Source organism: Pagrus major, chromosome 13 (assembly GCF_040436345.1).
Source record: "Pagrus major chromosome 13, Pma_NU_1.0".
NCBI lineage: Eukaryota > Metazoa > Chordata > Actinopteri > Spariformes > Sparidae > Pagrus > Pagrus major.
The window spans coordinates 25,414,860-25,434,103 of NC_133227.1; the positions used below are offsets into that span (position 1 = coordinate 25,414,860).

At 38.2% G+C, this 19,244-nt stretch overlaps 2 protein-coding genes across 2 annotated transcripts; both read left to right on the forward strand.

Moving 5' to 3' along the window:
* The first annotated feature begins 865 nt into the window (after positions 1 to 865).
* slc22a5 (solute carrier family 22 member 5) lies at positions 866 to 8,391 on the forward strand. Its single transcript, XM_073478901.1, has 10 exons — positions 866 to 1,255; positions 1,354 to 1,457; positions 3,753 to 3,907; positions 4,097 to 4,268; positions 4,373 to 4,499; positions 5,527 to 5,615; positions 5,787 to 6,001; positions 7,499 to 7,681; positions 7,803 to 7,938; positions 8,286 to 8,391. Exons 1-10 carry the CDS (start codon positions 866 to 868, stop codon positions 8,389 to 8,391), a joined length of 1,677 nt encoding a protein of 558 aa, XP_073335002.1.
* A 1,363-nt stretch (positions 8,392 to 9,754) lies between these two features.
* On the forward strand, positions 9,755 to 18,799 carry LOC141006675 (organic cation/carnitine transporter 2-like). Its single transcript, XM_073478902.1, has 11 exons — positions 9,755 to 10,162; positions 10,607 to 10,710; positions 10,813 to 10,967; positions 11,534 to 11,705; positions 11,911 to 12,037; positions 12,687 to 12,787; positions 12,961 to 13,175; positions 13,804 to 13,986; positions 14,295 to 14,426; positions 18,495 to 18,608; positions 18,660 to 18,799. The coding sequence occupies exons 1-11, from the start codon at positions 9,755 to 9,757 to the stop codon at positions 18,797 to 18,799; spliced, it is 1,851 nt and encodes a 616-aa protein (XP_073335003.1).
* The last annotated feature ends 445 nt before the right edge of the window (positions 18,800 to 19,244 follow it).

A 19,244-nucleotide genomic window follows, 5' to 3' on the forward strand; every position in this document is an offset into this window, starting at 1 on the left:
ATTTATTTAAAAATTCACTACTTTGGCTCTGATGCAACATGCAATCTGTAAAGTAACTAGTAACTAAAGTTAGCAAATAAATGAAGTGGAGTAAAACAAAAATATAACATGTCCCTCCAAAATCTAGCGAAGTGGAAGTATAAAGTAGGTTCTATCACTAGAATTGAACACGTTTACGCAACAGGCTCAAATGTGTAAGGTTTTCTTTTGTAAATAAGCCCATTTAGCAGTTTTTTTTCTAAAAACAGCTGAATGAACTTGCTTATCATACGATTCAAAGCCTTCATACAGGACTGCTTCATACAGGCCTCTTTCCTCTGCAGTGTGGCTTAAAAACAGTCCAATGGGAGTCTACTTACTCGCTACTTAGCAACATTTAGAGTACAGGCACGTGCACGACTTTGGGGTATTTAAAAGTGTGGAATGTTGTTTAGAGAAAATGCCACTTTGACCACAGTGGTGCGGGGGCGGGGTGGACAGATTGGCCACTCAGAAACTTTTGATCATTTCTCTTTCAGTAAATCAAATCAAATCAAATCATTGATGAGAGGTGTTCCATTCATTAATCTCAGATCAATTGTTTCCATGTCTGCTCGTAAATTGAGAGACAGTGGAGGAAGCAGTCTTTGGGATCAAAGAGTTGTCACCCCTGAAAAGGAGGTTAAATACTCACTCAGGACTGGAAACTGTCTTTTCAATTGTGACTCCGTCCCTCCGAGGGGACCAGCTCAGTCTACCCCACAGAGAGCTCGACCCGACCACTCTGGTACTAAGCTGAGGAAGAGGGATACCACGTCTCATACTCTGAGGAATTTCAGAGGATCTTTTACTCCCTCGAGAGCAGGGAGTCATTTTTTTATAAAGAATGGGAGATTATGATACAGACACAGCATTCCTCGGACAGACTGGTCCTTATTTCTGGGCCACATTCTTCCTCCTGAACACAGTTTTTGTCTCAACTGGATTCAATGGACTCTACATGGTGTTCATTGGGGCGGCTCCGAAGCACCATTGTCTCGTTCCAGACGTTAATTTAACTGAGGAGTGGAGAAACGCCATCATTCCTGTCACGTTGGTGAATGGTGAGGAGGTGCAGAGCCAGTGCAGCAGATACAGGCTGGATGTGGTGAGAAATCTCTCTGCTGAGGGATACGTTCCTGGAAGGGATGTCAACCTCACGAGCCTGCAGCAGGAGGGATGTTTGAATGGATGGAACTACAGCAAAGAGATCTACCAGTCCAACATAGTCACTGAGGTTAGTGTGAGAGTGCATGTGTGTTTTCATTGTGAGCAGAAAGTTTCAGTTTTTTATCCTTTTGTTTGAAATGTGTCAAATTCCTGTCTCCTTCACAGTGGGACCTTGTGTGTGACAACCAGTGGAAAGTTCCCTTTGCATCCTCAACCCTCTTCGTTGGATACCTCTTCGGGTCCCTAATCTCAGGCCAGCTTTCTGACAGGTATTTTAACCTTTTCTTATCCAAACACACCATAAACATGTAGTAAGACTAAAGTGTTTTTATCATTTATGAACTTATGCTGAAAGTTAGGGTGTCAGGGTGAATGTTCCTGGGGGCTTGAACCTGATGAACTGTCTTTATCATGACAACAGCTCCATCTACTGTTGAAGTTGAAGAGAGGAATTGTTTTTACTAAAGTCTTACATTAAAACACTTTATTTAATGATCTGGGATGACAGAGAGAGATTGACCCAGGTGTAGTGTAACAAGAAGAGATCTTAAATGGACAAATTTGTTTTATATTGATGGCGTTGGATGGATGTTGTTATCATGTGTACTGTCACCAATAGTTAACATTCATAAGAAGAGTTTCAAATTATTACCACACGAGACCACACAATCATGTCCTTAGTGGTACTGTAACTGTTCTTTGTTGTGGTTATTTGATTAAATTTAGAATTGAATTTCTCCCAGAAACTTAGTTGGTAGTTTAGCATTGTCTTGGAGTATTGGTTGTGCGTCCAAGCCCACAGAAACCAAGTGCAAATTAGCTTGATTAGAAGACAATTAGCTCTCAGCAGTGTTTTTCAAAAGTACCCAAAAGCCTCATGAGATATCACATTAAAATTTGACTTTTTTTTACCCATACTATTAGCACTTGAGTAAAAGTATCTGACATTAAATGTGCTTAGTAGTTGGTAAAAGCAAAATAATCTGTATATTTACATGTAAGTATATACTGTTACCTCAAAAAGTAAGTATATACTGGTCTGGCTCATTATCGGATCTGATACTCAGAATATTCCCTGTCAGCTTTTAGTGTGTTTTTTAATTGACTGCAGATAAAATAAATTGGGCTCTGATGCAGCATGCAATCTGCAAAGCAACCAGTAACTAAAGCTATTAAATGTAGTAGAGTAAAAAATATGTATTTGCCTCCAAAATGTAGTAGAGTGGGTACAAATGATCAGAAATGGGAATACTTGAGTAAAGTACAAGTGCCTCATAACTGTATATAAGTAAAGAATTTGAGTACTTAGTTACATTCCATCACTGGCAAATGCAAATTAGCTTGATCAATCAGCTATCAGAAGAAGCTCGTTAAGCGTGTGCTGAGTAGTGGCAGAGTTTAAAGTATTTGATGTTTGCTGTGTTCAGAGTTCCTAGCTGACAGACACTGTTGTGCAGCTCTGACAGTAGAACAGCAGGGGGCTCAGGACACAGCAGCGTGGAGCACTTGTGTGTTCAACTATTTTGCAGCTGTGAAAACTGTGCGTCAATGATTGAGAAGGAGGGAGCGACGGGCGAGAGTTTTCAAGACTTTTGGAGCATTGGGTCACGTTGAGGAGTTAAAGCTGCTAATGAGTAAACCTGCAAATCCTTAACCAGAGACATTTGCGGCAGATTGACATGTTGCATAATTAATTTTTTCTTAAATTCCTCGTTTAAACTGGTTTCTCCTGATGTTTGCTTTGTGAGGTCAGTTTGTAGTGTTCAGGCTCTGGAGTTGTGATGCTGTGGCCATCTGCATGTTAAAGTATCTTAAAGGTTATAGAATTATGCAATAAAACAATACATGTGAATTGTTGTGTTGAGGAGTAGCATGACCTTCACTTCTACACAAAACATTTCAAACAATCCAAACTGCACCATTTCAAGTGCATATAGATAATGTTGAAAGTTATTGTATATGCTTACAATGTATCTATTTTAAGCAAAAGCAGATTGAATAACACTTTACAATAAGGATACATTAATTAATTAGTTAATAGCGTAATAATCATTAACTAATGTAAACTGATGTATCATTATTGTTGTAACTGTTAACCCAATCTTTATATATTATTAAATAAAGTGTGAACACCATAATTAACATGAACACATTTGGTAACTGTTAGTTAATAGTTATTACTACATTAACTAATGTTAATTAATGTACCCTTGCAACAAAGTCACCCGCAGATTGTTGTTTCTTGCAGGGGGGAGGCAAAAAAATTGGGTGAATACAGATATGTTTCATTGAAAAACTGAAAAAAAAAGGTTTGGCTCTGTTCTCCAACACATTGCATTTAAAAGGAAACGACTATAAGGGTAAAGTGCCACCTCTAAACTTGAATTTGAGCCCGTTTAAAAATCCACAACACCTGCATAACTGTGCTCTTTACTTGTTGCTTGTTTTGTTGTCTCACTTTTAGTTAGGTGGTTAGTCAGGAACATTTCTCGTTTTCATGTTTATGATCACCTCCCAACAGCTTGTGAATCACTGTCTTTGATATGCAATTCTTTTCTATTCAGGTTCGGAAGGAAAAAGGTTATTTTCGTCTCTCTTGCGGCCCAGTGTGTCTCGGTCCTGCTCCAGTCCTTCTCGCAGTCATGGAGGACATTCTGCATCATGTTCCTCTTTGTTGGAGCCTCTCAGATTTCCCTCTATATCTCTGCATTTGTACTAGGTATGAATTGATCTTTTATTATATGTTTACATTTGTGTTGCATGTGTCGTATCTATCTATCTATCTATCTATCTATCTATCTATCTATCTATCTATCTATCTTGTAAACCACTCCTCATCCTGTGTTTATCACCTACATAAATAAATAGTTTGATTCATCACTAAACATTTATATTTGATCTCGGACAGGAACGGAGGTGTTGAGTAAAACCATGCGAGTGATCTTCACAAGTCTTGGGGCCTTTCTTTTCTATTGCATTGGATACATGACGCTACCCTGGATCGCATACGGCATCAGAGAATGGAGGACTCTTCTTGCCACTCTGTCCATGACTGCTGTGGTCTACATCCCATTGTGGTGGTAAGTTCCTGATGTATTTTTAAGCTAATATTGGGTGCATGATTGTAACGGTCCCATTGTCAGCCTCCACGGATCAACATGGTAAATCTGAATTGATTGCACAGGTTCATCCCAGAGTCTCCTCGGTGGCTGATCACTCAGGGACGAGTGGAAGAAGCTGAGGCCATAGTGAGAGAAGCTGCGAGGAAAAATAAAGTTCAGGCACCGGCAGTCATTTTTAAAGAGTCTGAGGTGAGATTTTTTTTTTGTCTTTAGATGATATCACATTATGAACACATTCTCATGCATGAATGACTGAATAGGTCGATTGCGGGTGATTACCATAATGACACAAATCACCATTCTCAACACAACGTGACCTTCATCGTACGATTGCAGACTGATTAGGTTTCAGCAACAAATCTTCTTGGTTAGATGTAAGAAAACATGGCTTGGATTAAAATAACTATGTTAATTATGCAACTTAATTTATGACTGCACCAACTTATGTACATAACATAAATTACCGTCCACTTTTGCTTTCACACTGGACACGAACAGCGGTGTCTTGGTTGAAAGTCCTGTGCTTGTTTGACCCAACCATCCATCACTGTCCTCCTCACTATGCCCACTTGTCACTCTTTATACTAGTGCTGTCACGATAGTATAATTTCTAACTTTGATACAATACCTTGAAAAATATCAGTATTCAATACCATGTTGGATACCACAGGGAAATTAACTTTAGATTTTTATTAAACTGTAAATACAACAAAGCTTGTGTACAGTGTGATAAGAACACCAGCATCTAAGTTAATTTACTTCTGGAGGAGGTGGGATAAAAAACCCCAAAATAAATCGATTAAGATACAGCTAGTACTGTTGTATCGATACTGTGAAAAATTGGTATTGAATGCATTTCAAATATTGAGAATTTGTATATATGATATGTATCTATAGTTTGATACTTTTGACAACAAGACTTCATCTAACTTGCCTTAATAATGACTACAGCCACTAGAGGTCACCGCCTAACAAGACACATAAATATGGGCTGTAATAAGCTGCTTGCACAGACGACCTATGTGGTTGTTCTTCTGATGAGGAGGGATTGCACTTTATCATTTGTGACATTTGAATTAGAAAGTCCGTTTTTTAAGTTTGGGTCAAAAATGACTTTTCTCAGACATGGAAACACTCAAAACAGTGCCTTCACCTGTGACTCGTCTGGACAGTGTAACCACATGAATTCTCTTGTTTGCATTGATTTAACCTACAGGCAACGCCTCTATTCAGGACATATACCATGCTTGATATTCTGAAATCCAAGAACATCAGATGCATCACACTGATGTGTCTCCTTCTGTGGTAAGTGGTTGTTTTTTACTTGAACATTCACAATTCAAACCTTAATTATTAACGAGATAGACGTCTGTTTAAACTTGAGGAAAAATATACAAAACATCCCAAGGCATTTATTTGATAATACAAATGTGCACCATTAATTCCAGCTGTCTTTTGTTTTTCTTTTCTTTTCAGGATGGCAATAAACATTGGGTATTTTGGATTATCCCTGAACACTTCCAACCTGAGCGGCAACCCATTCATGAACTGTTTTTTATCAGCTACTACGGAGGTCCCTGCCTATGTTGTTTCTACTTGGCTGCTGAGGAAATGTCCAAGAAGAGCACTGCTGTCATCGTTCCTCGTCATTGGAGGAGGAGTTCTTCTTCTCATCCAGTTCATCCCTGATAGTAAGACTTATTTTTCATTTATGCTAAATAGCATTTTGACAACATATCTAACACTCACAGTGATTTGCATGATAACAGCTTGCACTGCGACTGAAACAGACATGGATGAGAAGCATTCATTGATACAAAACAAATATTTTCTCATGTACCTCACGTAACAACAAAATAAAGAGATAAGCAACATCGTCTTCAAAAAATAGTTTCCCGTTACTCTGGATAATCCACAGGACACTGTTCATATATAAAGACTATTGTTTTATTGTAGAAAGCTAAAAAACAAGGTGTTTAGTAAGATAAAAGTCCAGCAGGTTCAATGTATAGTTTCCCTGAACAGGCTTTTTCAAAGAATTAGCCTTTATATAAGAGGGTTGCGCAAATGTACAAATGTAAGTTAGTGTCTATGCTGCTGATTGTGCAACTCAGGTATGTCCACTGAGGGTTATACACAGTGTGAAGTTCACAGACGTGATGAATATATAAGTTACATACCCTCGTCCAGGAAGGATGATGCAACATCTGTAAAAAAAAAATGAAAGTGTTTCATCACATGCTACTTATGGAGCTACATTAAACAGAGCCACGTGAGCTGAGCAACTTCACCCTTCTACCCTCACCCAAACAACCTCTGTAATATTTGTATTTTTCAAGGCGTTGAAGAATGATTGCATCCTCCAATTGATTAATTTGTTATACATGAGTTGATGGAGGTTCATATCAGGACACGATTCTGTCACTTTCATTCCTGCTTCTGTTTTGTTGAAGTACAAAAGACTTCTTCACAGAAAAGAAGACATTTTTCAGGCACTCGTCAGCATGTTCTCACTCCAAGTGTGTCAAATACAGCAGCATGGTCAGTCACACCTCTAAGCTTGAGGCTGTAGGTACTTCTCTAGTGTCATTTCTTGAAGCGCTGCTCTTGTTCAGTAGTAGAGAGCGAGAAAAGTCTGTCACAGGGTGCTGAGGGTGGTTGGATGAGTCCAAGAAACAGTGACTTGTTTTCAAGTCATGTTACGAAGGCAAGTGAACAAACGTAAATGACATAAGTTATGTCACTTAAGTAGTTTTTTGTGCCTAAAAGTTGTAATATGTTTGTCAGCAAGCTTTCTTTTGAAAGTGTAACCCTATGTTGCATATTATGTTGTATTTCTAACTTGACCGCAGAGCCCTTCACATTAAATGCTGATGTGAGAGGGTTAAGTAGAGTGTCACTTTAAAGTTTATGGCCACTGATCAAGCTGACGAGTTGGGAGTAAGAGGTTTATATGAAAGCCATTATGTCATGAACAAGACTCCGTGAGGTTACAAACTGGTCGCCGTTTTATCCAACATGCCACACTGAATGAAGCTAACTTTTAAAAAATAGATCTTCTTAATGCTCTTCCTACGAGTGCCTGAATGTTTTCTCTTCTGTGACCTTCTTCATCTTCATCTTCATCTTAAAGAGCAGCAGAACTCAATCATAAATCCCTTCAAATTACTTCTCCGTGTCCTCTTTAGCCCTCCAGCACGTTGCTCTGGCCCTGGAAATGACTGGGAAGTTCGGCTTCACCATGGCCTTCAGCATCGTCTACATCTACACTGCAGAGATTTACCCGACTGTACTCAGAAACGTCGGCATGGGAATGTGCTCCTCTGCTGCTCGCATTGGCAGTATCACAGCTCCTTATGTCATCTATTTAGGTATGTAAAAGCCTGCACAGGATAATATCAGTAATATGTACAAATTTAAGAAATGTTCATCTATATTCAAGTAAAAGTTTTGTCATTTTCTCATGTAGAATTTTTCCTTTGTTGTTTACAGGTACTTATAATAAGGTCCTGCCTTATATTCTCATGGGAAGTCTCACAATTGCCTCCTCTGTGGTGAACCTCTTCCTCCCGGAGACCTTCAATAGAGATCTTCCAGAAACAGTGGAACAAATGCAAGAATGTCAGGGGTAGGTACACTTTCACTCAGGTTGCTGACGTTCACATATTTTTCAAGTCACCATAAAAACGTTTTTTTAAAGCACACTTGATTAGATAAGATGAACTCACTTCCTCAGTCACGTGAGAACTGGATGTACAGACATGAAGTTACAGTGGTTTTAGTATGTGCTGATGCACATCGTGACTATTTCAATAACAGAGAATTAAAAAACAGACATAGTTTTCACTGGTCAAAATAAAAGCACAATGAAAGAATAGAAGTAGAAAATAAAAGTGTAGAAACAGCCTTTTATTTATCTGTGGGAGCTGTGTTGCTCATTGGCTATTCTGACCATGGTGTTCCTTTTGGTTACAGGTTGTGCAACGGACCCAAAAAGAAGAAATATGTAGAAAATGGAGGAAGTGGCAACCCATCCACACAACCTGAGACCAAATCTGATTTGCAAACTCTCACTCCATAGTTTTTTTTTCAATGCTGGCTTCACTTTTAAATGGAAAAAGTGAAAGAACATTTCTCTTGCTTGAAAGTAATGATCTGAAATCTGAAAATGAAATCCAAAACATGCACAGTGGGATCCATGTGTCCACTGCCAAAAACTGTCTTTTGTTTAAAACAAACAAAAAAAACTATTTTTGTACCTATATGATGCTGGCTAATTCCAGATTTTTTTTTTTTTGTAATAGAAATGTTGCAAAGTATTTTCAATTTTTTTGATTTTAAAATTTTTGTATGAATTTGAAACACACATCTGATCGGTCTCTAATTTCGTTCACACAGAAGGTGTAATAAAAAATATGAACATTTGAACCCTACTCATACGGTCTGAATTGTTTTTGTCTTTCAAAAAAAAAATCCTGAATGAATACGGATCTCTGTGTGTTATTGTTTTGCAAGCTCTTTTCACTTTTGGGCATTTTGGGAAATATTTGAGAAAATGATGGCTTCAGTCAGCAGCTGGCGAGCTTAGCTCAGCATAAAGACTGGAACACGTGAAAGAACTAGCATGGGTCCGTCCAAAGGGAACAACATCCATCTACCTCGCACCTCTCAGTAACAAATTCTATTTTGATGCCTTGTGATGACAGTGTTTCAGTTATACTGGTTATATATCACAACAGATAAATCATGTGAATGCATATGTATTTTAGTTTTATTAGTGGTGGTTTTAAAACCTTATTTAGCCTGAAATACTTCAAAAAAAAGTATGCACACACTGCTGTGAGTTTTGAAACTGGCGTACATGAAGCTTTCAAATTAAAACATATTAATATATCAGCCTCTGTTGTGCAAGAGATTAACAGGAGGTTTGAACAGTCATAAATATTATTGATTATAAAATGAAGGCTTTAAATAGATTTTTTCTTTTGCCAAAACTGGATTACGATAATGATTGAGCAAAACTCCTAATGGGCTGCTCTCCTACAGGACTTTGGTCCTTTGCGAGCACAGACGAGCACGTGTGTTTCATAGTTACAGGCGTCATTAATGTTTTACATGTGTCTGAAAATGACATGACATCTTATGTATAATGAATTTAATTGTCTTATCACTATGTTGAGGGAAAATATCTAATCTAAAAAGAATTTATTTGAAAGAATTTTGTGGCATGTCACCTTCAAGCTGAAGTGGTAAACTGAAGGTACTTTTTTGTTTTTTGTTTTACAGCACTGGAAGTGCAGTAACTCTGTAACCTCCCCAGTTTATAAAGTGTTAACTCAGTTTGATGGTCACAGAGCAGCAGATCACACTCTCTTTTGTGCCTCTCAGTATTGAAGAAGTTTTTCCTCCTTTCTTTTCTAAATATTTTGGATTCTGGTGAGGTAATGGGCAACTTAAAAATTAGAGACTATGACAGCATTACATCTTTTCTTGGATCTTGGGGACCCTTTCAGCTAAGGATTTTTTTAGCCCTCGCTATCAGCATCCTCCCGAATGGCTTTGTTGGCACCTATGTAGTATTTGTAAGTGATACCCCACCTCACGAGTGCTACATCCCTGAAAACTACAGCATCAGTGAAATGTGGAGAAATGTGACGATCCCACTGGAGATAGTCGATGGCATTGAAAAGCGCAGCTCTTGCTCGAGGCTCAACCTGGAAATTGTCAGGAACTACTCCATGAATGAAATCATCCCAAATGTGGATGTGAATGTGAGTGAAATTCCTTTGGAGAGTTGTCTGGATGGCTGGAAGTACAGCAAGAAGATCTACCAGTCAACTACTGTCACAGAGGTGAGCGATAAGATATCAATTATCTCCCCTGCAAAATGTTTTCAAGGTTTCCACAAAGAAATTGTATTTAGAAGTTACAAGTTAAAGGCCCAGTGTGTCGGATTCAAGGGGGATCTATTGGAAGAAATGGAATATATTATTATTATTATTATTATTACTATTATCATTATTATCATTATTATTATTATAATTATTATTATTATTATGTGTTCAGTGTATAATTAACTAAATCTGAGTATCTAGTTTTTAAAATGTTTTCTTTCAACTTACCATGTGTTATTGATTTGGAAATAGTGTACTTATTTATACTTTTTGTTTATTATTCATAACTCTGCTGCAATTACAATAAATACTAAGACGAGTGCTGGTGCTAGACAGTGGATATTGTTACTGTATAATATTGATATCTAAAATAGTGAAAAGCAAAATGTGTTGACTTTTCAGTGGGACTTGGTGTGCGAGAACGGATACAAATCTCCACTGGCCACCTCCATCCATTACATTGGTGTGCTAGTGGGTGCGTTTCTCTCAGGCCAGATGTCTGACAGGTCTGTACTGTACACAATGTTGTCTTAAACACTCTTATTTTGCTGTTGGGGTAAAAAAAAAAAAATTATATAATTAACTCAACTCCTGTATTTCTTACACAGATATGGGAGGAGGCCGGCAATGTTTCTCATGATGGTCCTTCAGACTGTGTCCATCGCAGCGCAGATATTCTCCCCGAGCTGGGAGGTCTTCAGCTTCATTTTCTTTTTCGTGGGTGCGGGTGGATACTCCAACTATATCATTGCATTTGTGCTGGGTATGTTTTCCAGAAAGGATTTCCAACATGGAGAATTTGATTCTGTTTGATGTGTTTCTTATGTCCTTAGAGCCCATCGACCTGAAAACAGAAAAAAAAAAAACTGTAATATCCTGGTTCAAAACCTAATGGGGACCCAAGTAAAAACAAAAAAGTGTACATACAATGTATCGGTGTAGTGTACAAAAGTGTGCAAGAATAAAATACAGGTGAATTCATGTAGATTGAATGTATGTTTAAAGAAAATCTTCAGTGCCTACCAAAGTAGGTCTGGGTGGTAAAAGGGCTGGAATTAGTGCTTAACTTTGAAAGTTGCATCCTCGGTGTGCCTCCCATCTCATACTGAAGCTCAGCAGCTAAAGTTCTTCTATACTTTCCAAAAAATGTTTGATGCTAATGGAAAATAGTTTCGTATAATCATAAATTCTGCAGTAAAAAGCATGCTCTTGCTTTTTGTCGTTGATCTCACACATTTGTCTGAACAGAACGGACTATCAATGAAGCACCAAGACACAAATAAAAAAGTTTTTTGTTGCATAAGTCCTCTATTAATTTATCACCTACAGGTACAGAAATTCTAAGCCCAAAAGCTCGAGTGGCCTTCTGCTCCCTTGGGGTTTTTATGGGTTCTGCTTTGGGGTACATGGCAACGCCACTTGCAGCTTACTTCTTACGTGACTGGCGGTTGCTGCTGATTCCCATGGCTGCCTCTAGTCTGATCTACGTTCCTCTGTGGTGGTAAGAATTATTATATATTGTATTTTATACAGCAGCCTTTACATGTTTGGTTTAAGTAATAATTCTCCTCAAGCACCACCAGTGCAGACTAACATACCGTAAATATTTACTGAAATAAAATGCTGCTCAGTTTGGTTTGCTGTAGTTTGTCGCATCTCTGTGTGAATCTGCTGATAATGTTGTACACTGTGTTTTAACTCTTGAGGTTAGTCCCAGAGTCTCCTCGCTGGCTGTTTAATCAGGGAAGAGTGGAGGAGGCTGAAGTCATACTGAAAGACGCTGCCAAGGCTAATAAAGTAGAGGTTCCAAAGGCCATTTTTACACAAGAGGAGGTAAATGTATCAGCTAGTTTTTATTTATGACATGTAATCTAACACAACACAACATAAAAAAACATGACACAACATGACACAAGACAACACAACAGAACTTTACACTACATGACAAAACAGAACTTAACACAACACAACACAACATAAAATGACATAAAATAATGCAACATAAGATGACACAATGTAACATAACATAAAATAACACATGATAACATGACATAATGAAACATAACAACACAACAGAACTTAACACAACACAACGCAACTTAACACAACTTAACGTAATTACAAGGTGAACATGTTATCATAACACTGTTTAATTGACATAAGTAATGAGAAAAAACTGGAATGTTAATGTGTTAAATATACTTATATGGAAAAATATTTCTGCTGTATAAACATCTTGTTCAGGTAATCAAACAATGTTTTATTATTTATTATTTCTATCACCTCAGATTCAATAAAAATCAACACCATCTGTCGTCTGCTGCAGATTTGTGGTGCCGTGTGTTGACAACGTGCCGCTCTGCACCATTCAGACAACAATATGATTCTCGACTGTTGTCATGCTTCCATGTTCCCATTTGTCATTGGCAGGGTTCATGTTTTATTTAACTCTTACAACTGTTTTTTATCTTGTTTTTCACAGATTGAAGATGCACTCACTATGAAAGACAAGAAATACAACATCTCAGCCATCCTGAGAAGCTGCAATGTCTTGTCTGTTACATTGCTGTGTTCACTTCTGTGGTACGTCTACGATTTCCTCACAACATACAGTGATTCCTGTACACCAAAAATAGATTAAATCAATAATGGTCACACTTCAAACCTTCCTTCACAGCTCATGCTCATATTTGAATAAAAAAATGTTGTTTCCCCTCTTATTTGTATTCACTTCATTGTTTTGAATGTCTCTGCAGGATCATCATCACCATTAGTTACTACGCTTTGCTCCTCAATACTTCAAACCTGCATGGTGACCCTTACTTAAACTGCTTCCTGTCTGCTGTGACCGAAGTGCCAGCTTACATTATTGCCTTGATACTGCTGCAGTACTGCTCCAGGCGCTTCTGCCAATCATCCACACTCTTCCTTGGAGGCGTTATGATCCTCTGTGTTCACCTTATCCCAATAGGTACAGCTGAAGTGCTTTAGCTCGACACCTAGACAGGAACAGTTAAAGGAATAGTTCACTCTAGAACGAAACTCAGTCATTATCGACACACCCTCATGCTGATGAGAAGTCTTTTTCTTATTCCTCAAAGTGCAGCTGGAGACCCGCAGGGGTACCCTCCGGCAGCAATAATCCATATAACGGGCGTAAATGGTGCCCGAGACGAAAAGGTCCATAAAACTACACAAAAACTTTGTAATATTCCTCCATACTGCTCGTCCGCTGCAATCCAAGTGTCCTGAAGTGGCGACATTTGCTGCAGGAGGGTACCCCCGCGGATCTCCAGCTGCACTTTGAGGAATAAGAAACTACACTGGACTTCTCATCAGCATGAGGGTGAGTCGATAATGACTGAATTTCGTTCTAGAGTGAACTATTCATTTAACACGAGATGGATTCATATTGTCACCAAAACTGTAACAAGTCAAAGAGTTTACAGCCATGTCAGCTATGTGAGGCTGTACTTAGGCAAAGTGAGCTAAATGCTACGTCAACATACAAACACAGCATCCATGCTAGCAGGTATGTCAGTTCACCATTCTATTTTAGTGTTTAATGGACTTAAAGTTATTATTTTTTATTTCCTCAGATCTACCGGCTGTGTCTGTGTTTCTCGAGATGTTGGGGAAATTCGGCATGACGTCTTCATTTTGTATTGTGTATGCCGTTTCATCAGAGCTCTTCCCCACTGTTATCAGAAATACAGCAATGGGATGTTGTTCCATGGCTGCTCGTATTGGGACCATCATCTCCCCCTTCATAGTTTATCTGAGTAAGTATATTTATTCATATTTCTTTCTGTTTTGAACTTAAAGCCGGTATAATAAGGTGTGTTTCTTTGACCGAAATAGCTGTAGTTGTAATAACTTCTGCAGAGCTGCAATAATTAGTCAATGTTAGTCAAGCGACAGAAAATTAATCAACAACTATTTTAATTATTTAATCACTTCAAGCAGAAATGCAAAATATTCTCTGGTTCCAGCTTCTTAGATGTGACAATAAGCTGTTCAATCAGGTGTCAGTTTTTTTACTGTATGTTTTCTCTCCCCATCTTGTGGTGTTTTTGGCCTCTTTTTGCAGGACAATACTACAAGGCACTTCCATACATATTGATGGGAAGTTTGGCCATTTTTGGTGCCTTCTTATGTTTCCTGCTGCCAGAAACTTATAGGAAGCCTTTGCCAGAGACCATACCACAAATGCAGCAGATATGTGGGTGAGTTTACACACTGAGGCAGGCTAAGAAACTGAACTCATGTTCGGTCTATCTGTCTATTGATCGATCTACTCCGCTCTGTTTCAGTGCTATGGACACAGCGTGCACCTACACACACGCGCATTCTAATATAGCTGTACTCATTTGGCCATTTTAAAGCACAAATGTAATCATGTGCTAAAATATTTAGTCACTAAAGAGCATTAAACCACATGCCAACATAGATATCATCTTGTCGACACAACTCATACATTTCTCTAACTCTCAGATTTCAAATGCATCCAAAATTCACGAACAGGCAATAAACGAGTAACTTCAATGGGAAATTGAGTCAATATCAATAAATAGTACACTAAATGTTTTTCCGGTTTTCATAGTGACAAAGAATGTGCTCATCCGTGACCTCACACGTTGGGTGTGAGGTCCTGTTCCAGCAGGATTATTACCATTTGTTGCTCTTATATGTGCAACATGCCAAGATTTGTGCATTGTTACGAATCTATATTTGAACAATTCACTTTTATGTCTCTGCTGTTACACTGATGTTAAATGTCCTCTTAATGTTCAAACAGGAGAAGGAGAAAGCAAGAAAAGGAAGCTGAAAAAGGAGAGACCGCCGATGATTATCAGAGTAAAGAATCCAAATTATAGTTAGTTATGATTTTTGTTTGTTTATATTTTTTTCCTTTGTTCTTTGTTATATCAAAGGTTCTGTCATGGACGACAGTGGTGGACATAGACTGTAACAACAACATCTGTTCAAATGTCCCAATTTACAAGTGCCTTTGCATCCTACTTAACTTACTGTAAACACATTGCTTTTTAAAAGTGATCAATAAAAATGTTTCAATTGAATACTTTTTAAGTGCTGTGACAATTTTGTGTGGAGTCTTGTAAGCCTCCTGTTTTCTATAAATGGCTGTGGATTGATATGGTTCTCTCGAATGACGGGAGATTAATGGTGTAAGCTCTTCTCACTTAGCAATAGTTTGACTCTTGTTGTGGAGGAATTGTGTACTTTTCTTTAATAAAAGTCAAAAACAATGTCTCTGTGAACACAAATATATTTTATTGCATTCACAAGAGAGAAGGACTCTTATGGTGATCTGTCTTCTGTCCCTTATTAGTCTCCATTCTCATGCCTGACTGGACTGGTTGCTGCACACACTTCAAGTATGCTCTCTTAGCAAGACAATATTAGAATTGTATTAGTGTTTGTTTATTCTGATTTGATAGACACTCTGTTAACATTCAGTCATTCAACGAGCTTCTGCTCTTAACAATAAGCTGTTCATATAACTTTCGATTAACAGTATTACCATGTACTTACAATATAAACTAATAGATGAACAAGGACAGGATTGTGTTGAATAACAACAGTATACACAATCAGCATCCAATAGTTGAAATAACAGAAAGGAAGAGAAAAGGTGAAAGAACAGAGACAGAAAATAAAAAGACTTCCCCTCTAACTCCCACCCCAGATCCAAGCCACCACCCCATAATAATAATAATAATAAAAAGGCTTTTTAAGTTACCAGAAAAGCAAATACAACATCTATATTGTCATTCAATTTAGATAACTCATATCTACGTTAGAACCCACACTTGAAAGGAGAGTGAGTGAGGAGGCTTCCAGCGTGTTGCAATCACTTTTTTCCGCTGCTGTAAGAAACACCTGATAAAGCACTCTTTTTTAACCGTGTCAAGCTCAATTTGAAGAGACTGTTTAAAGTGTGATGGGTGAGCAAGACACACTGATCTCAAACATCTCAGAGGCTAGAGTCAACCGTTATTCTACCAGACTGAATGTTGCCAACCTCTACTCTGTCAAGGACTCCAAAATTCTTCGACCATTACTAGCTGTTATGGTAATACTGGTTGTAGTTATTAAGTTAATTATTAATAAGAGTTACAAACTGACAGTTTAGTACCCTTTTCTGAGACTGATTTGGTGAATTGGCTATCTTTTCCCTTCTTCAAGGGTGGTGCCCTGAGGTGATCTAATGTCAATTGGATCTTATTATTTATCATGATTAATAATTATCCCCGATAATCATTAATTATTATTGATAGCGAAATTTAACCCAAAACTCCCTATTGTCCCCTAACTCCCTAATGTTGCATGAAGCACTATATATGGTACCCCGTGTGAGGCAATGCACTGTTGGCAATCATTCATAATTGTGCAATATGAATGTCAGCATAATTTGACCAGTGCTAAAATTTGAGATCCACATTTTGAACCCTTTTGCCAAAGGTTTTTGCATTTAACCGCAAAGCTTACCAACTAACTCCACAAATCAAGGAACACCAAGCAAGTTAGCACCAAGCTGCTATCCTTGCACAGGAAAGAAGTGACCAGTTTCCTCCACCTGCTGTCTTTCATCAGACCTTGAACAGCAAGAACAGCATTGTTCAATATTGGAATTATAACCTTCTCCTGCTTGGCTCATCAGCTAAGGAACCACCAGCACATTTTCTTCAAAGGCTGGTAACATTGAACTGGACCTAGACAGCACACGGTATAGCATAGCATGGCTAAGCACAGGACTTTTAACTCTGGTTGATGTAATGCACATGTGTTCAATCTATGTGTTTGTTCACTGTTTGGGTGTTATTGTGATCTCAGGTCAGGTTATTGGTAGTTTGCTTTGCTACACGGCTAATTTGAGTTTAGTTGAATTATGCTTCACACAGACTCTGGGTCTTTGCATACAGCTAACCATCTTATATAACGTGGCATCACATCACACGCAATGAAAGTTATTGTGTAGGCTTACAATGTGTTTTAAGCAAAAGCAGATTGAACACTTTACAATAATTAAATAATGTGTGAGCACCATAATTAACATGAACACATTAGGTAACTATTAGTTAATGGTTATTACTACATTAACTTATGTTGATTAATGTACCCTTGTTGCTAAAGTATGATGCAAAATACTCAGAAATGGGATTATCACAAATATAAGTTAGTGTTTATGCTGCTGATTTTGCAACTCAGGTCTGTCCACTGAGGGTTAGGCACAGTCCGAAGTTCACAGATGTGATGAATATATAAGTAACATACCCTCCTCCAGGAAGGATGATGCAACATCTGTAAAAAAAAAAAAATGAAAGTGTTTCATCACATGCTACTTATGGAGCTACATTAAACAGAGCCACGTGAGCTAAGCAACTTCACCCTTCTACCCTCACCCAAACAACCTCTGTAATATTTGTATTTTTCACGGTGTTGAAGACCTCTAGATGATTGCATCCGCTGATTATTTAATTTGTTGAACGTGAGTTCATGGAGGTATCACTTTCCTGCTTTTGTTTTGTTGAAGTGCAAAAGACTACGTCACAGAAAAGAAGACATTTTTCAGGCACTTGTCAGCATGTTCTCTCTCCAAGTGTGTAAAATACAGCAGCATGGTCGGTCACTTTACACTTCTAAGTTAGAGGCTGTAGGTACTTCTCTAGTGTCACTTCTTGAAGAACCGCTCTTGTTCAGTAGTAAAGATTGAGAAAAGTCTATGTCAGAGGGTGCTGAGGGTGGTTGGATGAGTCCTGTGACCAAGAAACAGTGACTTGTCAAGTCATGTTATGAAGGCAAGTGAACATACGTAAATGACATAAGTTATGTCACCTATGTTACGAGACTTGAATGCAGTTTTAACACAAAGTATGATCTTTTCCAAAACTTAACCAAATAGTTTTTTGTGCCTAAAGGTCATAAGATGTTTGTCAGCAAACTTTATTTTGAAAGTGTAACTGCACGTTGCATATTATGTTATATTTCTAACTTGACCGCAGAGTCCTTCACAAGAATAACTGATGTGAGAGTGTTACGTAGAGTGTCACTGTTTAAAGTTTATGGCCACTGATCAAGCTGACGAGTTGGGAGTAAGAGGTTTATATAAAAGCCATTCTGTCATGAACAAGACTCCTTGAGGTTACAAACTGGTCGCCGTTTTATCCAACATGCCAGACTGAATGAAGCTAACTTTTAAAAAATATAGATCTTGTTAATGCTCAATCATAAATCCCTCCAGATAACTTCTCCGTGTCCTCTTTAGCCCTCCAGCACGTTGCTCTGGCCCTGGAAATGACTGGGAAGTTCGGCCTCACCATGGCCTTCAGCATCGTCTACATCTACACTGCAGAGATTTACCTGACTGTACTTAATTCAAGTAAAGGTTTTGTCAGTTTCTCATGTAGAATTTTTCCTTTGTTATTTACAGGTACGTATAATAAGGTCCTGCCTCATATTTTCATGGGAAGTCTCACAATTGCCTCCTCTGTGGTGAACCTCTTCCTCCTGGAGACCTTCAATAGAGATCTTCCAGAAACAGTGGAACAAATGCAAGAATGTCAGGAGTAGGTACACTTTCACTCAGGTTGCTGACGTTCACATATTTTTCAAGTCACCATAAAAACGTTGTTTAAAAGCACACTTGATTAGATAAGATGAACTCACTTCCTCAGTCACGTGAGAACTGGATGTACAGACATGAAGTTACAGCAGTTTTAGTATGTGCTGATGCACATCGTGACTATTTCAATAACAGAGAATTAAAAAACAGACATAGTTTTCACCGGTCAAAATAAAAGCACAATGAAAGAACAGAAGAAAAGTAGAAAATATAAGTGTAGAAATTGCCTTTTTTTATCTGTGGGAGCTGTGTTGCTCATTGGCTATTCTGACATGGTGTTCCTTTTGGTTACAGGTTGTGCAACGGACCCAAAAAGAAGAAATATGTAGAAAATGGAGGAAGTGGCAACCCATCCACACAACCTGAGACCATATCTGATGTGCAAACTCTAAC

What these genes read in the sequence shown, in the direction of transcription:
- LOC141006675 (XM_073478902.1), top strand. Translation starts at nt 9,755, where the DNA reads ATGGGCAACTTAAAAATTAGAGACTATGACAGCATTACATCTTTTCTT. An exon ending in AGTCAACTACTGTCACAGAG is followed by an intron (nt 10,163 to 10,606) that starts GTGAGCGATAAG and finishes TTGACTTTTCAG; the next exon opens with TGGGACTTGGTGTGCGAGAA. An exon ending in TCAGGCCAGATGTCTGACAG is followed by an intron (nt 10,711 to 10,812) that starts GTCTGTACTGTA and finishes TTTCTTACACAG; the next exon opens with ATATGGGAGGAGGCCGGCAA.
- slc22a5 (XM_073478901.1), top strand. Translation starts at nt 866, where the DNA reads ATGGGAGATTATGATACAGACACAGCATTCCTCGGACAGACTGGTCCT. An exon ending in CTGATGTGTCTCCTTCTGTG is followed by an intron (nt 5,616 to 5,786) that starts GTAAGTGGTTGT and finishes TTTTCTTTTCAG; the next exon opens with GATGGCAATAAACATTGGGT. An exon ending in TCCTTATGTCATCTATTTAG is followed by an intron (nt 7,682 to 7,802) that starts GTATGTAAAAGC and finishes TGTTGTTTACAG; the next exon opens with GTACTTATAATAAGGTCCTG.